At 42.4% G+C, this 16833-nt stretch overlaps 1 protein-coding gene across 6 annotated transcripts in view; it reads right to left on the minus strand.

Annotated features, from left to right (window-relative positions):
• Nucleotides 1-2831: 2831 nt before the first annotated feature.
• eogt (EGF domain-specific O-linked N-acetylglucosamine (GlcNAc) transferase) overlaps nucleotides 2832-16833 on the minus strand; it is a 72259-nt gene continuing 58257 nt past the window's right edge. For 4 of the 6 annotated variants that reach the window (XM_038810613.1, XM_038810614.1, XM_038810618.1 and 1 more), the window contains exons 15-17: nucleotides 8177-8296; nucleotides 5322-5424; nucleotides 2832-3102 (exon numbers count right to left, since the gene is read on the minus strand). In XM_038810613.1, coding sequence (XP_038666541.1) covers nucleotides 2956-3102; nucleotides 5322-5424; nucleotides 8177-8296 — 370 coding nt within the window. In that variant the 3' untranslated portion in view covers nucleotides 2832-2955. Of the gene's footprint in view, nucleotides 3103-4202; nucleotides 4211-5321; nucleotides 5425-8176; nucleotides 8297-16833 lie in introns of those variants that run through there. The other 2 variants (XM_038810615.1, XM_038810617.1) reach the window with 2 other exon arrangements.

A 16833-nucleotide genomic window follows, 5' to 3' on the forward strand; every position in this document is an offset into this window, starting at 1 on the left:
AATTAATAAATATTTCCAATTAAGGGGCAATTTAGCGTGGCCAATCCACCTAACCTGTACATCTTTTGGGTTGTGGGGGTAAAACCCATGCAGACACAGGGAGGTAATTTCCTTACTTTTAAACATCTGGGGCAGGATTCTCCGACCCCCACTGGGTCAGAGAATCGCCGGGGGGGCGGCGTGAATCCCGCCCCTGCCAGCTGCCGAATTCTCCGGCGCTGGAGATTTGGCGGGGGCGGGAATCGCACCGTGCTGGTCGGCAGCCTCCCCCCCGGTGATTCTCCGGCCCCCGATGGGCCAAGTGGCCACCTGTTTTTTGCCTGTCCCGCCGGCGCAAATTAGAGTAGGAGGATTCCGCACCTTTGGGGTGGCCCGACGCCGGAGTGGTTCACGCCACTCCTCGGCGCTGGGACCCCCCGCTCTGCCGGGTAGGGGAGAAGCCCACCCCTGATTTGACCTGATTACGTTTGCTGAGGGTAGCAAGTGCACAGAATTTACTCTGGATTGGGAACTCCCACGTCCATCACCAAAAGTGGCTGTGTAAGTGGCCCTATGGACCAAACCAGTGAATCTTTAAGGACGCATCTGCCAAATCTTGTTGGCCGCAGCAGGTTGTGAGAGAACCAATTTGAGGAAAAAATTTACTTCTCTTCGTCCTCTCCAATCTATCGTCACAGATGCATCTGTCCATTTCAGTATTGATAGGAGTGACAGTCCTTGTGGAGGTGAAATCCCATCTTCACAATGAGGACACCATCCATTGTGTTGTAGTGGCACTACCAATGTGCTGAATGGATAGAATCAGAACAAACTTGGCAACACAAAACTGGGCATCCATGAGATGCTGTAGGACATTAACAGCAGCAGAATTGCTTTCAACCACAATTTAAGCCTAGGGCTTAGCGTACTCCTCACTCTACCATTACTATCAAGTCAGGAGATCAACTTTGGCTCATTGAGGAGTGTAGACGAGCATGCTGTAAGCAGAAATATAGGTGCTAAACTGGTAAAGCTACAACACAGGACTATATATATACTAAACAGCAGAAGCAGCATTCTATAGATAAAGATAAGCAACCCCACATCCCAAAGATCAGATCAAAGCACTGGAGTCCTGTCACATTCAGTCATGAATGGCGGTGGACAATTAAACACAAACCAGAGTAGGGGCTCCACAAACACATGGATCCTCAATTTTTTCCAATGATAGCAGAGTCCAGCAGTCAGTGTTAAAGACGAGAGCCAAGTGGATGATCGATCTGAGCCTCCTTCTGAATTTCTCACCATCATAGATGCCAGTATTCAGCCAATTCAATTCACTCCATGTGATTTCAAGAAATGGCTAAAGGGTATGGATACACAAAAGGGCCAAGGTTATGTGTTCTAACAACATCCAAGTTATAGTGCTGAAGACGTGTGCTCCAGAACCAGTTGTGGTCCTAGTCAAGCTATTGCAGCACAGCTACAATGCAGGCATCTTTCTGACAACGTTCAAAATTGCCCAAGTATGGTCTGACCACAAAAAACAGGACAAATCCAATCTGCCCAATAACCACCTAGCAGTCTACAATCAGCAAAGTGATAGCCAGTGTCATAGACACTTCTATCAAGTAACACTTACTCAGAAATAACCTACTGACCAATGTTCAGTTTAGGTTCTGCCAGGACCAGTCAGCTCTTGACCTATTTCAGCCTTGGTGCAAACATGGGCCAAAGAGCTGAACTCAAGTGGTGAGGATACAGTGACTGCCTTTGACATTAAGTACACATTTGATCAAATACATGATCAAGGAGCCCAAGAAAAATTGAAATCAGTGGGAATCAGAAAGAAAACTGATTGGAGTCATACTTAGCACAAAGAAATACAGTTGTTGCTCAGCCCCAGGACATCACTGCAGGAGTTCCTCAGAGTACTGTTCCAGGCCCTAGCTTCTTCAGCTGCTTCAATGTCATTCCCTCCAACATGATGTCAGAAGTGGGGATGTTTGCTGATGATTACACAGTGCTCAAAACCATTCACAACTCCTCAGATAATGAAGCAGTCCGTGTCCATATGCAACACAACCCGAACAACATTTGAGCCTTGGCTGCTAAGTGGCAAATAACATTCATGGAACACAAGGGCCAGGCAATGACCATCTCCAAGAAGAGATAATCTAACCATTCCTGAATTACCCTACTGTCAATACCCTGGGGGCTCCCAGAGACTTAATTGAACAAGCCACATAAATGCTACAAGAGCAGGCCAGAGGCTGATAATTCTGCAGCACCTGAACCCTGTCCTGCTACAAGGCACAAGGCAGGAGTGCCCAATGAAATATTCTCCACTTGCGTGGATGAGTGTAGCTCTAACAATATTCAAGAAGCTCAATACCATTCAAAACAAAGCATCCCACCTGATCAGCAACCCATCTAACTCCTTAAATAATCACTCCCTCCACCACCAGCACATATTGGTGGCAATGTGTACCATCTGTAAGATGGACTGCAACAATTCATCAGTTCATCATTCTTTGGCATAACCTTGCAAACTCTCCACCACTGAGAAGGACAAGAGCAGCAGAAACATGGGAACACCACCACCTGCAAGTTCCCATCCAAGTCACACAACATCCTGACTTGGGAATAAATCACCATTCCTTCACTAGCACTGGTCAAAATGCTGGAACCCCCTCTCTAACAGCACTCTGGGTGTACCTTCATCTCATGGACTACAGTGGCTCAAGAAGGTGACTGACCATCACCTTGTCAAGAGCTATTAGGTTTGGGCAATAGCTGTTCACCTTGCTAGTGGTGCTCACAACCCAAGAACAAATAAAAATCTGAAAATCTATTTCAAGAATGGTGCATTTAATATGGTGCATGTAACATTTAAAAAGACAATTATTTACATTTTAAAACTCAACAGCAATATTTAAACAGATATATAAATTCAGCTTAAATGGGTACATGTTGTCATAGTTCATCATGATATTGTGTAAAAGGCCATCTTGGGTGCTGTGTTACTCTCTGTGCAGCAGACAACACAAGACGCATAAATTCAGTTACATCGAAAGAGTAGTTGGTAAACTTAGGATGTTCTCCAAGGGTTGGATGATGGCCCTACATGAATAAAATTGGAAAGAAAGGTGATGAATTAGTAAATCAAGATGTTCTATCAAATTCTAGAGATGGGGGGGAAATTAAAGCAGTGTGACAATTAATGTAGCAGTGTGACAATTAATGTGGCACTGTACTTCACCGTAGGTATAAGACAATGACAAAATAAATAGTTTCAACAAGAGAAGCAATAATTTATAACCACTTTTTGTATGATGGAATGGACACACCTCAAAAATATTTCTTTACCAGATTTTCCCCATGTCATCATTTGATATTCCAGTTTAACTGATTGAGAACGACCGGGAACATGAGTTTAAACTGCAAGAGTAAGACTGGATATTCAGCAGTTCTTCCTTTTCCAAAGAATATTGAGCCTCTGAAATATATCGCCAGCTAATGTGGTGAGTGCTGACTCTGCAAGTCTTCAACACAGAGCTGGGTCAGTTCTTGATCAAGGCAGAGATCCTCATTGCCAGCTAGTGTGGTGGGTGCTGACTCTGCAAGTCTTCAACACAGAGCTGGGTCAGTTCTTGATCGAGAGCAGAGATCCCCCCCCCATATAGAAGGTAAACCATCTGTATAGATAATATTTGGTCCATGCAATATCCCAGAATGGTTTTAATCACCTGAGAAGGATGCAGTCGAATTATACAGATTTATTTTTTTCGTTATTGAACCTGAATTTATGTTTTGCCTCTCCCAGGAGATTACTTTGCAGGGAGTGGGGTAAGGGTGACGGTCTAGTCATAAAACTTTAGCTATAACTTTACATGGGGCAAACATGAGGAACCAGCTGTTTTGTACCTGAATAAGTGCATGCTGTCTTTTTGAAAAAGGAGACAGATGAAATTTTGGACTCCGCGAAGGAGTTTCGGTGACAGGATTTTAAAAGCTGAAACTTACAAACTGTAAAGAAATGGATGGGATCCTCAGAGAGCATCTACTTCTGCAGTTATCTTCTGCCTTAAGCACATTGTCCAAATGTTTGTATCATTCTGTTTACTATTGGGAACAATGGCAATGGAGCACTTTATAAACAGGTCATGGTTGGTGCTAGCATAGCTCAACAAATGACAACCACCACCGAGTCACAGTCTTACCTCACTTTCTATTAGCGTCCAGGTAGGTTGCTCCAGTCAAGTGCACAATTTAACAGGAACAATGATACAAAATGAAGACTAATCGATTAAGAATGAGATTATGATTAAACAAAATTCAAACCTTGCAGTTAGTTATATAATTGCCTCTCAATTATTACATTTTTCCCACGTATTTTAAATGGTGGGTGGATTTTCCAAGTACTTTATAACATTACAAAAGGAATGTTAATAATCTACAGACTATCCCCTCCATTCCTTCCTCTTTCCTTTCTTAGTTAAATTGATGGAGCAAAGGAGATTGAGGAAAGATTTTAAATTATGATAGCTTGGATAGGGTCAAGAAAGAAAAATGGTTTCTATTAGCTGATGGTAGGGGAGATTTAAGGTTTTAAGCAAGAGATGAAGTGGGTATGTGAGGGAAGAACATTTTTCATATAGCGAGTGATAATGACCAGGAACCTGCTACTTATGACAGTGGTGGGAGTAGAGATTTGGATGGGGGCTTGAGGGAAATAATCTTGCAGGACTATGGGGATAGAGTGGGGGGATTGGACTGACTGGATTGCTCTATAAAAAGGTCATGGATTTACAATGTCATGACAGTGTGAATTTCACTTCAGTTCAGATATCTTCACTGGAAATCAAAATCATATGATTTAAAGTATCTTAAGATGCTGCTCTCTCTCAACATCATACGTGGGCCAGTTAGCAAAATGCATTGCCTCATGTGCCATATAAAAAAGGCAAATCCAAACTCTATTCTATGTTCAGTTAGCCTCAGTCAAGTTGGTAATGATGCGCCTCAATACTGGGTAGGTGAAAAAAAACGATCAGCTCACAACATTTGAGAACATTTTTTAATACTGTTAAAGACATTGATTTTTTTAAACTGTCATTGATTTATTACAACAAGATGGAAAATAAATCTTAATTTTTACATATAGAAAAAAGGTTCTTTTGCCTCTTGGATTTATTTAGTTACTTTTTAAAATTCTTTGACTTTTGTAAAGCTATAAAATTAAATCAGCTTAATATCAATTGTTTCCTTCAACTTAATTTATTGGTTACGATTTGAAGACTTGGTTGTTGACCACATGTGATTATAAAATTAGAACAAACCTTATCCTGAGATATGACTTTGTCACTTTTTTCCCAAGTCATATAATGAATTCCTCGAAGTCGAGCCAAGTCCAAATAGCAGCGCTCATCTTCACAGTTAAACCTGAAAAAATATAAGAACGTGCATTAAGAGAATACCTGACAAATCTCAAAATGTACCAAAGTGTTTCATAGCCAGTTCATTCATTTTGAAGTGCAGTCACTTTTATGTCAACAAATTAGGTGGATTGGCCATGCTAAATTGCCCCTTTGTGTCCAGGGATGTACAGGTTAGGTTATGGGGAATAGGGGAAGGGGACTGTGCTTAGGAAGGATTCTCTTTCAGAGGGCAATGCAGTATCAATGAGTTGAATGGCCTCCTTCTGCACTGTAGGAATTCTATGGTTCTAAAAAAAAAATGAAACAGCCATTTGCATGCAGTTATGGTTGAGCGAGGAACATTAGCCAGGGCACCAGGTGGACGCCTAACTGTTCTCTAGTTCTATAAGAGTTTTTCCATACACATGTGCCACCAAAGTATACAGACGGTTTAATGTCCCTCCCTAAGATGGCACCTCCAGAAATGCAGCACTCCTTTAGCACTACATAAAATATCAGCCCAGATTTTGTGTTCAAGTGCTGGAATGCAACTTGAAACCACAACCTTCTGACTCAAGTAAAAAGTTCACTAAATGATACAAACTGATACACTTCCAAAGTACCACACATTCACAGTAATGCCTGTTATAGTGCTTTGTCTGCAGTGATCAAGAGAAACATCCACCGTGGTCTGTTCTACATGGTGTGATTGCAAATGGTTATCCCTATTCGAACTGATGTCCAGAGTAACTGTTTAAAAAGCCCAGACCCAGCCTCACGCCAGACAACCCCACAAAAACGATGCCCAGGGGACACACACCACCCCCACACCCGAACCTCCCCCATTCCAACCCTACAGCGCCCCCGCCCCCATTCCCTAAGCTTCAAAACATACATCCTGTAAATTGTCCCTTTAACTGCCCCCCCCCCCCCCCCCATGACAGCTATTGCCTTAAAAAGAGAGGAAGTGACCAGTTATTCCACGATGATCTTGCCGGGGGCACATTGCTGCTCGTGCCTCAACCAGCCTGAGTGAGGAAGGTTGGGTGAGACACAAGCTCAGGAAGTACAGCGCAGGTAAGTCCGGCAAAAGTGGCAATCTGACGGAGTTTGCCACTCTGTGGAGGTTATGCGCCAATGTATAGCACAAAGTAAACCAAACAATAGATGGAGAGTTTGAGTACATTTTAAGTTAGAAAATTGCAATAGACTGATCGGTTATTTATCGTTTTCTGCTGAATTTGCTGTTTCTTTGTCAAGTAATGGCTGCAAAACCTTTTTGCTCTCCTTTTTTCCGAGAACAGTCTTGATTGAGCATCTTCTCTAACTTTAATTTTCTCATGTTGACTGTAATCAAAGGATATTTTTAAAAGTTTTTTTAAAAGAAACAGCAAAGTCAGCAGAAAATGATAAATAACTGATCAGTCTATTGCAACTTTCTAACTTAAAAGGTGCTCAAACTCTCCATCCAATTTTTGGTTTACTTTTTGCTATACATTGGTGCATAACTTCTGGAGTTAGAAGGTTTTTTTTCTATCTTTTTCAGAGTAACTATCAGGGTAAAATTGGCAGAACCGTCCGAAGTTAGCAAATTAAATGGATTTGTCGGATGGTTCCCAGCCCAGCGCAATTGTCTAGAGGAAGTTACCCCCTCTGGGCAATTGCCAGGTAAACCCTTAAATTGGTACTTCCTAGAGGGATACCCAGCGCATTATTGGGGCACCCCCTAAATGAGATACTGGGGAACCTGGAAGTTATTGTCTGTTTTGCATCTAAAAGAGTAGTTAAGCAGGGAATCTATTTTCAGGAAGTGTGTTTTTTTTTTAACTAAAACATGAAGTAGCAGATGCAGCTAACATCTGACAGGTATACTAGATTGGGCAAACCGAAACATGAAGGGCGGAATTCTCCGCTCCCAGGAAAAATCGGGAGGGCCGTCGTGAACTCGGCCGAGGTTCACGACGCCCTCGGAGGCCGCTCCTCGCCCCCTATTCTCCCCTCCCGGCGGGGCTAGGAGCGGCGCTCCGTAACTCTTGGCCGCCGGGCGGCGAGCCGAGAGTGACGGGACGGCGGCGCCTATGTGACGTCAGCCGCGCATGCGCAGGTTGGCCGGCTCCAAGCCGCGCATGCGCGGCTGACGTCACGACGGCTGACAGCTCGAACCCGCACATGCGCGGTGGCCGTCTTTCCCCTCAGCCGCCCCGCAAGACGTGGCGGCTTGATCGTGCGGGGCGGCGGAGGGGAAATAGTACGTCCGATTGAGACGCCGGCCCGATGATCGGTGGGCACCGATTGAGGGCCTGTCCCCTCCCGAGCACAGTTGTGGTGCTCATTCCCCACCAGGCCCCCTACAAGCCCCAAAACGGGAATCTCACGGCGATTTCACGATGGTAGCGACCAGGTGTGATTGCCGCCGTCGTGAAACGGTCGCGAACTGCAGGCCGCTCGGCCCATCCGGGTCGGAGAATCGCCGGTCGCCGTGATAAACGGCGAGCGGCGATTCTTCCAAGCTGGGGGTGGGAGAATCGCAGGGGGTCACGAAATTAGTCAGGGGGCTCTCCCGCAATTCTCCCACCCGGCATGGGGAGCGGAGAATCACGCCCAAAATCTTTCAGTTCACCTGATTCACTGTTATTATGTGCAAATAATTTTTAAACATATATGTAAACAAGTGGTTGGTATTTGAGTTAAGTAGTGCACTTTCAGAAAAAACATATTAGCGCATGAATAATTGACATCAGCATAAATGTTTATTAAATGTAAAAAAAAATACATACAATTCAAAAACGACAGCCCAGTCAGGTAGAAAAAGCAGGTGAGTCAGTCCAGCTCCATGTATAGAGATAAAAATATCCGAATTGTACGTTATTTTCAGTTGCTCCAAAAATCTAATGTCTCTGAGAGAAATTAAAGATGGCAATATAAAGATTATAAAATATAATAAAATATAATATAATTACCAGTGAGAACTAAAAAAAACATTGCCTTTTTCTCCCACCACAATTTTTCACATTTTCGCAATGCAGTCGGACAATGAAAGAAAATAGATTTAGAAATTATTTTGGCTCAAGATAATACATTGCCTAATGTCAGTACTTACAGCACGAACCAAGTGGTAGCATTTATTTGTTGTCATCAGATACTAGCAGTTGCTTGCCAATTTGAAAGACTTCTCAAAGTTAATTTCAAGCAAAATAGATATGGATTTTATTCAGCACATCATTTTCTATCAGGGTTTAGTATTTAGCTTCAAAGCAATTTACTCTTCTGATTTTATTTGGGTTTGTGTGAAACAAGTAGTTAAATCAGTGTATGTTCAATAATTTCAAGATACATCCAGATTCTTCAGGGTGCATGCTTGTTGAGAAGATTAAGGCAAATGGAATGATAAATAAGTTACTATATTTGGTGTGAAATTGCACTTGCAAAGTGAAGTTACACTGAAGAAAACATTACACGTTTTACTCAAGAGATTCTGATTGAAAAGCTAATCATGATTCCTGTATGGATAACATTTCAGGGATTTCTGAAGAATGAAAATCATAAAGTACAATGCAATTAAATAAAATACAGCTATATCACAATATACTTCAGACAATTTACTGCTGCATGTGTCAATTTCATGTTTCATTTTTTAATTGAACAAATTGATTTTTCAAAACTGAAAACAAACTATTTTGAAGATTAGTTCTTAAAAATTCAATGCAACTTTAGAGCACTAACCCATTTAATGATCCAAACTTTATAGTTTTGATAATATTGAACGATACAACATAATATTTTTTGGCTGGAAGCTTACATAGTTCTCTAGATAAATATTATAGCAGGGAAATATTACAACAGAAAATAGTCATTTGGCTGGAGAGAACTTGCGTATTGCTGAAAAGAGAGATACGGCATCAAACATTTTCAGGGCAGCTCGCAAGATAAACCAACAGCAAAGGGAACAACAAGTTATACTGCATGAGAAGAGAATGTAGATTGGTTGGCAAGTGGACTCTGATTGATAAAGGCTGCCGTGGAGAACGAAGCAGAGGACAGTTAACTGCCAGGCTTCTGCTCAAATTCAAAGCAGGCAAGTCGACTCAGATTGCTCAAGGCATTGCCATGGGGAATGAAGCATGAGAACGGCTGTCCCCAAGCTTTTGTTCAGTTGAAAAAAGCGCAATGTGTGGGTATGCACCTCCTGCCTACAAAGGATAGAGCCCAGTGTGTGAAAATATGTGGCTTCTCCCATGCGTAAGTGAGCCGTACTGCAAGCCCAACTGATAAAACTTAAATTGTTTTTTGGTATCATTCTTGGCATAATCAAGAAGCAGAAAACCTACATTTAGCCAAGTAGATAGCTACAGCATTACAGAGTTGGCCAACTGGCCAAGCACAGTAGTCCCGACTATGATTTGCTCAATTGTCCCATTTGGAAGTTTGGTAAAGACTGGGAAAGAAAGATGTTTGCTAGGAAAGGCTCTTCCTAGAATGACAATCAAGGAGCTGAATCAACTATGTCCACCCCACTCTCTAAACTGACAGGATAATGTAGATAGGAAAAGAACTAACTGAAGGGACAACATTATACTATGTGTTAGACCTATATTCACACAATGAAGTTTAATTCTTAACACATTTTAGGATTAGTGTATATTTTGCATTAATTGCCATAAAACAGTTGAAACCATGAAAAGATCCTCAATGATGACTTTATACAGGTATTTCGTCCACTATGAGAAGCTATTAACCTTAGCTCAAACCACCTTATCTATGTGACGCACCTCTTGAGAAATTCTAGGGCAGTGTTGTAGGTGTCATAAAGATTAATGTCAAAAAATCGATCTTGCTGGGGAGAAACCATTTTTCAATGATAACCACAGGATCTGATTCGCAGAAGGGGTGAGATCCTCTGGTACCAGTGTCACCCTGATTGGTTAAGTAAAAGAAGGGAAACCTCCTTTAAATTAAGATACAAAAGTAGACAATTCGCTACGCTTCAGATCAATTAGTGTTGGTCAGTAATAATAGCAACAGTAGACAATCTATAATAACTATTCACAGAGAGAGCAGATTGTCGCTCTCAGTCTGTGTAGTAACCAAAGTCTCTGTTTGCTCACTTAGGTTCTCTTTGTTATGTATACCCTCAGAGACAGCTCATATTAAGACAAGGAGGTAAAAAGGGATCATAAAAACAAAATCCTGCAGATGCTGGAAATCTGAAATAAAAAAAGAAACTTCTGAATAAACTCAACAGGTCAGGCAGATCTGTGGAAGGGTCATTTGGACTAAAAAATTTTAATTCTGTTCCTCTACATAGTTGACGCCAGACCAGCAGAGTTTATCCAGCATTTATTTTTATTTCAGTAAAATATGGAGTTGGCTTATTCAGCTATGCCAGCCAGTCTCAGGCAGAGAAGAGTGTCAGAGTAGAGCACAGCAGCGAGAAACACGAGATGGAAAACAGAGCGCAGCAGTGAGAAAGGAGAGATCGAGAAGAGCGCGCAGCAGTGAGAAAGGAGAAATCGAGATCATGGCTCAACAGTGAGAAAGGCAAGATCGAGAACCAAGCACAGCAGTGAGAAAGGAGAAATCGAGATCATGGCACAACAGTGAGAAAGGCAAGATCGAGAACCAAGCACAGCAGCGAGAAAGGCGAGATCAAGAACAGAGTGCAGCAGTGAGAAAGACGAGATCGAGAACAGAGCACAGCAGCAAGAAAGACGAGATCGAGAACAGAGCACAGCAGCGAGAAAGACGAGATCAAGAACAGAGTGCAGCAGTGAGAAAGGCGAGATCGAGAACAGAGCACAGCAGCAAGAAAGACGAGATCAAGAACAGAGTGCAGCAGTGAGAAAGGCGAGATCAAGAACAGAGTGCAGCAGTGAGAAAGGCGAGATCGAGAACAGAGTGCAATGAAATGAAAATCGCTTATTGTCACAAGTAGGCTTCAAATGAAGACACAGGTGGAAGTAAAATATTTAATTTAACAAACTGGGCAGCATGGTAGCATAGTAGTTAGCACTGTGGCTTAACAGCGCCAGGGTCCCAGGTTCGATTCCCCACTGGGTCACTGTCTGTGCGAAGTCTGCACATTCTCCCTGTGTATGCGTGGGCTTCCTCGGGTGCTCCGGTTTCCTCCCACAGTCCAAAGACGTGCAGGCTCGGTGGATTGGCCATGCTGAATTGCCCTTAGTGTCCAAAAAGGTTAGGAGGAATTATTAGGTTCGAGGGATAAGGTGGAAGGGAGGGCTTATGTGGGTCGGTGCAGACTTGATGGGCCGAATGGCCTCCTTCTGCACCGTATGTTCTATATTATCAATGAGTAGTTTAAAAACTAAAACAAAGCTCAGTTGATTAAATAATAAAATGAATAAAACAGTGAAGATGATGTGCAGCAATTCAACTTGTAGAAATTTATGAAGTGCATCGAGATTCCAGACAACCACTTCTGCAATAAGTGGTCAGATAGAGTGGCTAGGAATTCTGACTCCCTAGAGCATGCCCAACATCTACAATGCACAAGTCAGGAGTGCGATGAAATACTCTTCATTTGACAGATGAGTGCAGCTCCACCAACACTCAAGAAGCTGAACAAGACAAAGCAGGCTGCTTGATCAGCACCCCATCCACCATCTTACCCATATTGGACCACACTTAAAGAGTATGATGGGAGCTGTTCTAGTCACCATATTATAAAAAGGATTTTGAGGCATTGGATAAGGTGCAGAGAAGATTCACAAAGATGGTCCCAGAAATGCATGGGTATAGATATCAGAAAAAGGATTGACAGGCTGATTTATTTTCTCTTAAAAAAAGGCAGCTGAGTGATGACCTGTTCAAAGTCTTTAGAATTGTGAAAAGTTTGGACAGAGCGGTTGCAGAGAGAATATTTCCTCTTTGCAGATCATAACTAGAGGCCATCAATATACGATAGTTACCAAGAAATTCAATAGATAATTCAGAAGGAACTTCTTTACCGAAGAATGGTGATAATGTAGAACACTGCATCACAGGGAGCAGCTGAATGAATAGTATAGATTTATTAAGTGGGTAGATTTAGATTTTAAAAGATGGAAGGAGGCTTGAGTGGAGCATAAACATTGGCATAGACTCTGGACCAAATGGCCTGTTTCAGTGCTCTAAATCCTCTGTAAATATTTGCTTCCTCCACCACAGGTGCACAGTGGCAGCAGTGTGTACTATCTACAATATGCACTGCAGCAACTGGGCAAGCTTCCTTTGACAGCACCTACAAATGTGTGACCGCTACCACCTAGAAGGACAACGCCGGCATGGAAGCATCGTCACCTGCAGGTTTCCCTGCATGCCATACCCCAATCCTGACTTGGAAATATATCGGCGTCCCTTCGGTGCCGTTGGGTAAAAATCCCAAAATTCCCTCCCTAACAGCACTACATATTCCTACGCCACATGGACTTCAACAGTTGAAGAAAGCAGCTCACCACCACCTTCCCAATTCCACCACCTTCCCACGGCAATTTGGGATGGGCAACAAATTCTGCACTTGCCAGTGACACTCATAGAGTCATAGAATTTACAAAGCAGAAGGAGGCCATTCGGCCGGGAATCGAACCCGGGTCCCTGGCGCTGTGAAGCGACAGCGCTAACCACTGTGCTACCATTCCTTGAGCAAATATTTTTTTTAAATGAGGGGCATCAGAGAAGGGGAAGAATTATCTGCACACTTTGATCCCTGAGACAGTCACACCACCTAGGTTATGTGGTCAGGGCGTTAGGTGGTGTGACTGCAGTCAGGCAGATAAGTGGACCCCAGATGCAGTGTTGGAGGAGCCTAGGCATTTGCCCTTATCGAATTGGTACGTTTGGTGTCTGATTGGTATGGGCAGTCTGCAGGATCCATGGTGCACAACGTCAGAGGTGGGGGGAATGAAAAGAAATGTAGTAGCAATCGGGGACAATATTGATAAGGGTTATATATCGTTTGCAGTTGCGACCAGGAATGCCAAAAGATTGTGTTGCCAGTCCTGTGCCAGGGTTAAGGGCACCATTGCATGGCAGGAGAAGACTTGGGAGTGGGAAGGGAATCACCCAGTTGGCATGGTACACGTTAAAATCAATGACATACGTAGGACAAAATGCCTTTCTGCTGAGGGAGCATGAGGCAGTTAGGGTTGAAATGCAGAGCCTCACTGATAATCATTTCTTGGTTACTTGAGCTATGTACAAACTGGCATAGGAACAAACACGTTAAAAGGTTAAATACGTGGCTGAAAAAGTCCTGTGGAAGACAGGGGTTTCAATTCATGGGAGACAAGCATAAGTACTGGGGAAAGCGGGAACAGTTCCATTGAGATGGACACCACTTAAACCAAGTGATAGGGCAGAGTAAAAATTTGGGTAAAAATCAACACTCAAGGACAGAGGGTTTAGCAAAGATAACGGGGATTTAACGACAAAGGCAACATCAGGGAACATAGAAAATAATGAAAGCTAAAGGCACAATATTTGAAGTTACAAAACACTCACACCAAAATAGATTAATTAAAAGCACAGACAGAAATCAGAGGGTTTAATCTAATAACTAGGAAGGAACTGTGGTTGCAGAGTGACCAGGATTGGGAATTATATTTTCCTGGATATCGGACCTTTAGAGAAATAGGCAAAATGGAAACGAAGAAGGAGGGGGTATCCCTGATAATAAGGGATGAGTTAAAGACAGGAGAGGAAAAGGATCTTAGCTCAGAAAATCAAGATGAAGAATCAGATTGAGTTGAGCTAACAAACAGCAAGAGGCAGAAAGCACAAATGAGAGTAGTTTACACGCTCCTCAACAATAGTTGCAGTGTCAGGCAGAGAATAAATCAGGTGCATCTAATAAGGGTAATACAGTAATTATCGGGACCCTTTATCCTCATAGTGGCTGGGCAAACCAAGTGTGCAGAAATGTGTGGAGGACGTGTTGATAGAATGTATTCAAGATAATTTTCTTATTCAGTAGACAAGGAACCAACAGGGGAACGGGCCAGCTTGGATCTAGCTCTGTGCAATCAGACTAGCTTAATTAACAACCTTGTGGTAAAGAATCCTCCGGGAAGAGTGACTGCAATACAATGAATTTCACATTGGATTTAAGAGTGATTTCGTAAAATTTGAAACTAGGGTCTTAAATCTAAACAAAGCACACTACGTATGCATGAGGAGTGAGTTGGCTAAGCTAGCTGGAAAAGAAGATTAAAAGACATGATGGCAGATAGACAATTTCAAATAGCTTTAAGGTAATTCATAATTTGCAAGGGTTATTTTTTCATTCATGGAGTAGAGACCCACAGGAAAAGTCGTCCAACCAAGGCTAATATTATATTCAAAGAAGGGTCTTACACTGTTGCCAAAAAGAGAATTGGGGGAATATTAAAATTCAGCAAAGGGTGACAAATAAATTGATAAAGAAAAGAGGAAATAGGAAACGAGGGCACATGACTTAAGACATAAAAAGAGATTGAAAAAGCTTCCATAGATATTTAAAAAGGAAGAGCCTCAGAGGCAGAGACAGAAAAAGCTGTAAAAGGGGATTTGGAAGTGACAGAGAAGTCATACAAATTCTGTCCTGGCAGTAGAAAGATATAAAAACACATTTCTGAAGTAATGGGAAGCCAATGATTTAGTAAACAATTAGAAACTTGAGATCATCAGCATTAGTAAAGAAATAGTACTGGGGTCCTGTGTCTGCGTGGGTTTCACTCCCACAACCCAAAGATCTGCAGCGTAGGTGGATTGGTCACACTAAATTGCCCCTTAATTAGAAAAAAAATGAATTGGGTACTCTGAATTTATTTTTTTAAAATAGTACCAAATGAATTGGCCTTGTGACACAGTGGCAGTGTCCCTACCTGGTCCCTACCAGAGCCAGAGGCTCTGGGAATGAATCCCTGGACTTCATGGCCAAGAAAGGTCCATTCATAACGTGGTCAAACAGGCTGAGTGTTTGAGTTCTTCCAACAAGTCAATGGCTCACGGTAAGAGCAGGAGAGACTCTGGCCAGCATGCTTGATGTGGAGTGGGGCAACAGACTAGCGACATGTTTCGGGAATTATTAGCTTTGGAAACGGATAAATGTCGGCCTTAGTGCACCACTAGGTGTGGGAAGAGAATCGGAATTGGAACTGGAGTAATTAATGGGACTTAAATCTGACTAGTGCCCTGGACTTGATGGCCTACACCCCGGGTTTTAAAAGAGGTGGCAATAGAGATAGTGGATGCATTGATTTTGATCTTCTAGCATTATCTTGATTCTAGAACAGTCTCCATGGGTTGGAAGGTAGCAAATCTAGCCCCACGATTCAAGAAAGAAGGGAGAAAGAAAACAGGGAACTATGGGTTAGTAAACCTGACATCTTACAAATAAGATGTTAGAAACTATTATTAGGGCCATGAAAACAGGGTACTTCAAAAATTGCAAAATGATGTGAGGAAGATCAACACAGGTGTATAAACATCAAGTTAAACAAATCAATGTATTTTGAGGGTGCAACTAGTAGAATGCAACACACAAAATTAAGGCTCATAGGTTTGGGGGTAAAATATCAGCTTGGAATGAGGTTTGACTGAAAGCAGTAGGAATAAGGCAGATCATTTTGGGGTTGGCAGGTTGTAACTACTAAAGTACTGTAAGGATCAATTGATTAGGCATCAACTATTTAAAATCTGAGGGTGGCACATGGCGCAGTGGTTAGCACTGGGACTACGGCGCTGAGGACATGGGTTCGAATCCTGGACTGGGTCACTGTCCATGTGGAGTTTGCACATTCTCCCCGTGTCTACTTGGGTTTCACCCCCACAACCCAAAGATGTGCAGGTGACGTGGATTGGCCACGCTAAATTGCCCCTTTATTGGACAAAAAAATAATTACGTATTCTAAATTTATTTTTAAAAATATTTAAAATCTATGTCCATGGTTTAAATGACGACAATGCATCCAGGTTTGCTGACAGAACCAAACTAGGTCAGAAAGTTAGCTGTGAGGAGGACATAAAGGCATTGGCAGGATTTAGATAGATTAAATGAGTGAGCAACACTGTGGTAGATGGAATATAATGTGGATAAATGTGAAGGTTGTCCATTTCAATGGGAAAAATAGAAAATCAGAGTTCTTTTCATACAGCGGGAAACTGAGTAATATTGAGATTCAGAGGAATATAGATGCCCTTGTACATGAATCACAGAAGATGTCCAACGATGTGCAGGTTAGGTGGAATTATGGGTTACGGGAATAGGGCACTCTCTCAGAAAGGTGGTGCAGACTCGATGGGCCAAATGGCCTCCTTCTGCACTGTAGGAATTCTATGGTTCTAAGGAGGTAGCCTGCAGGTACAGCAAGTAAGTAAGAAAGTGAATGATATGTTAGCCTTTATTACAAAGAATTAGTCTCTAAGAGTAAAGAAGTCTTAATACACACCTGAAGTACAG

This window comes from Scyliorhinus canicula, chromosome 11 (assembly GCF_902713615.1).
Source record: "Scyliorhinus canicula chromosome 11, sScyCan1.1, whole genome shotgun sequence".
NCBI lineage: Eukaryota > Metazoa > Chordata > Chondrichthyes > Carcharhiniformes > Scyliorhinidae > Scyliorhinus > Scyliorhinus canicula.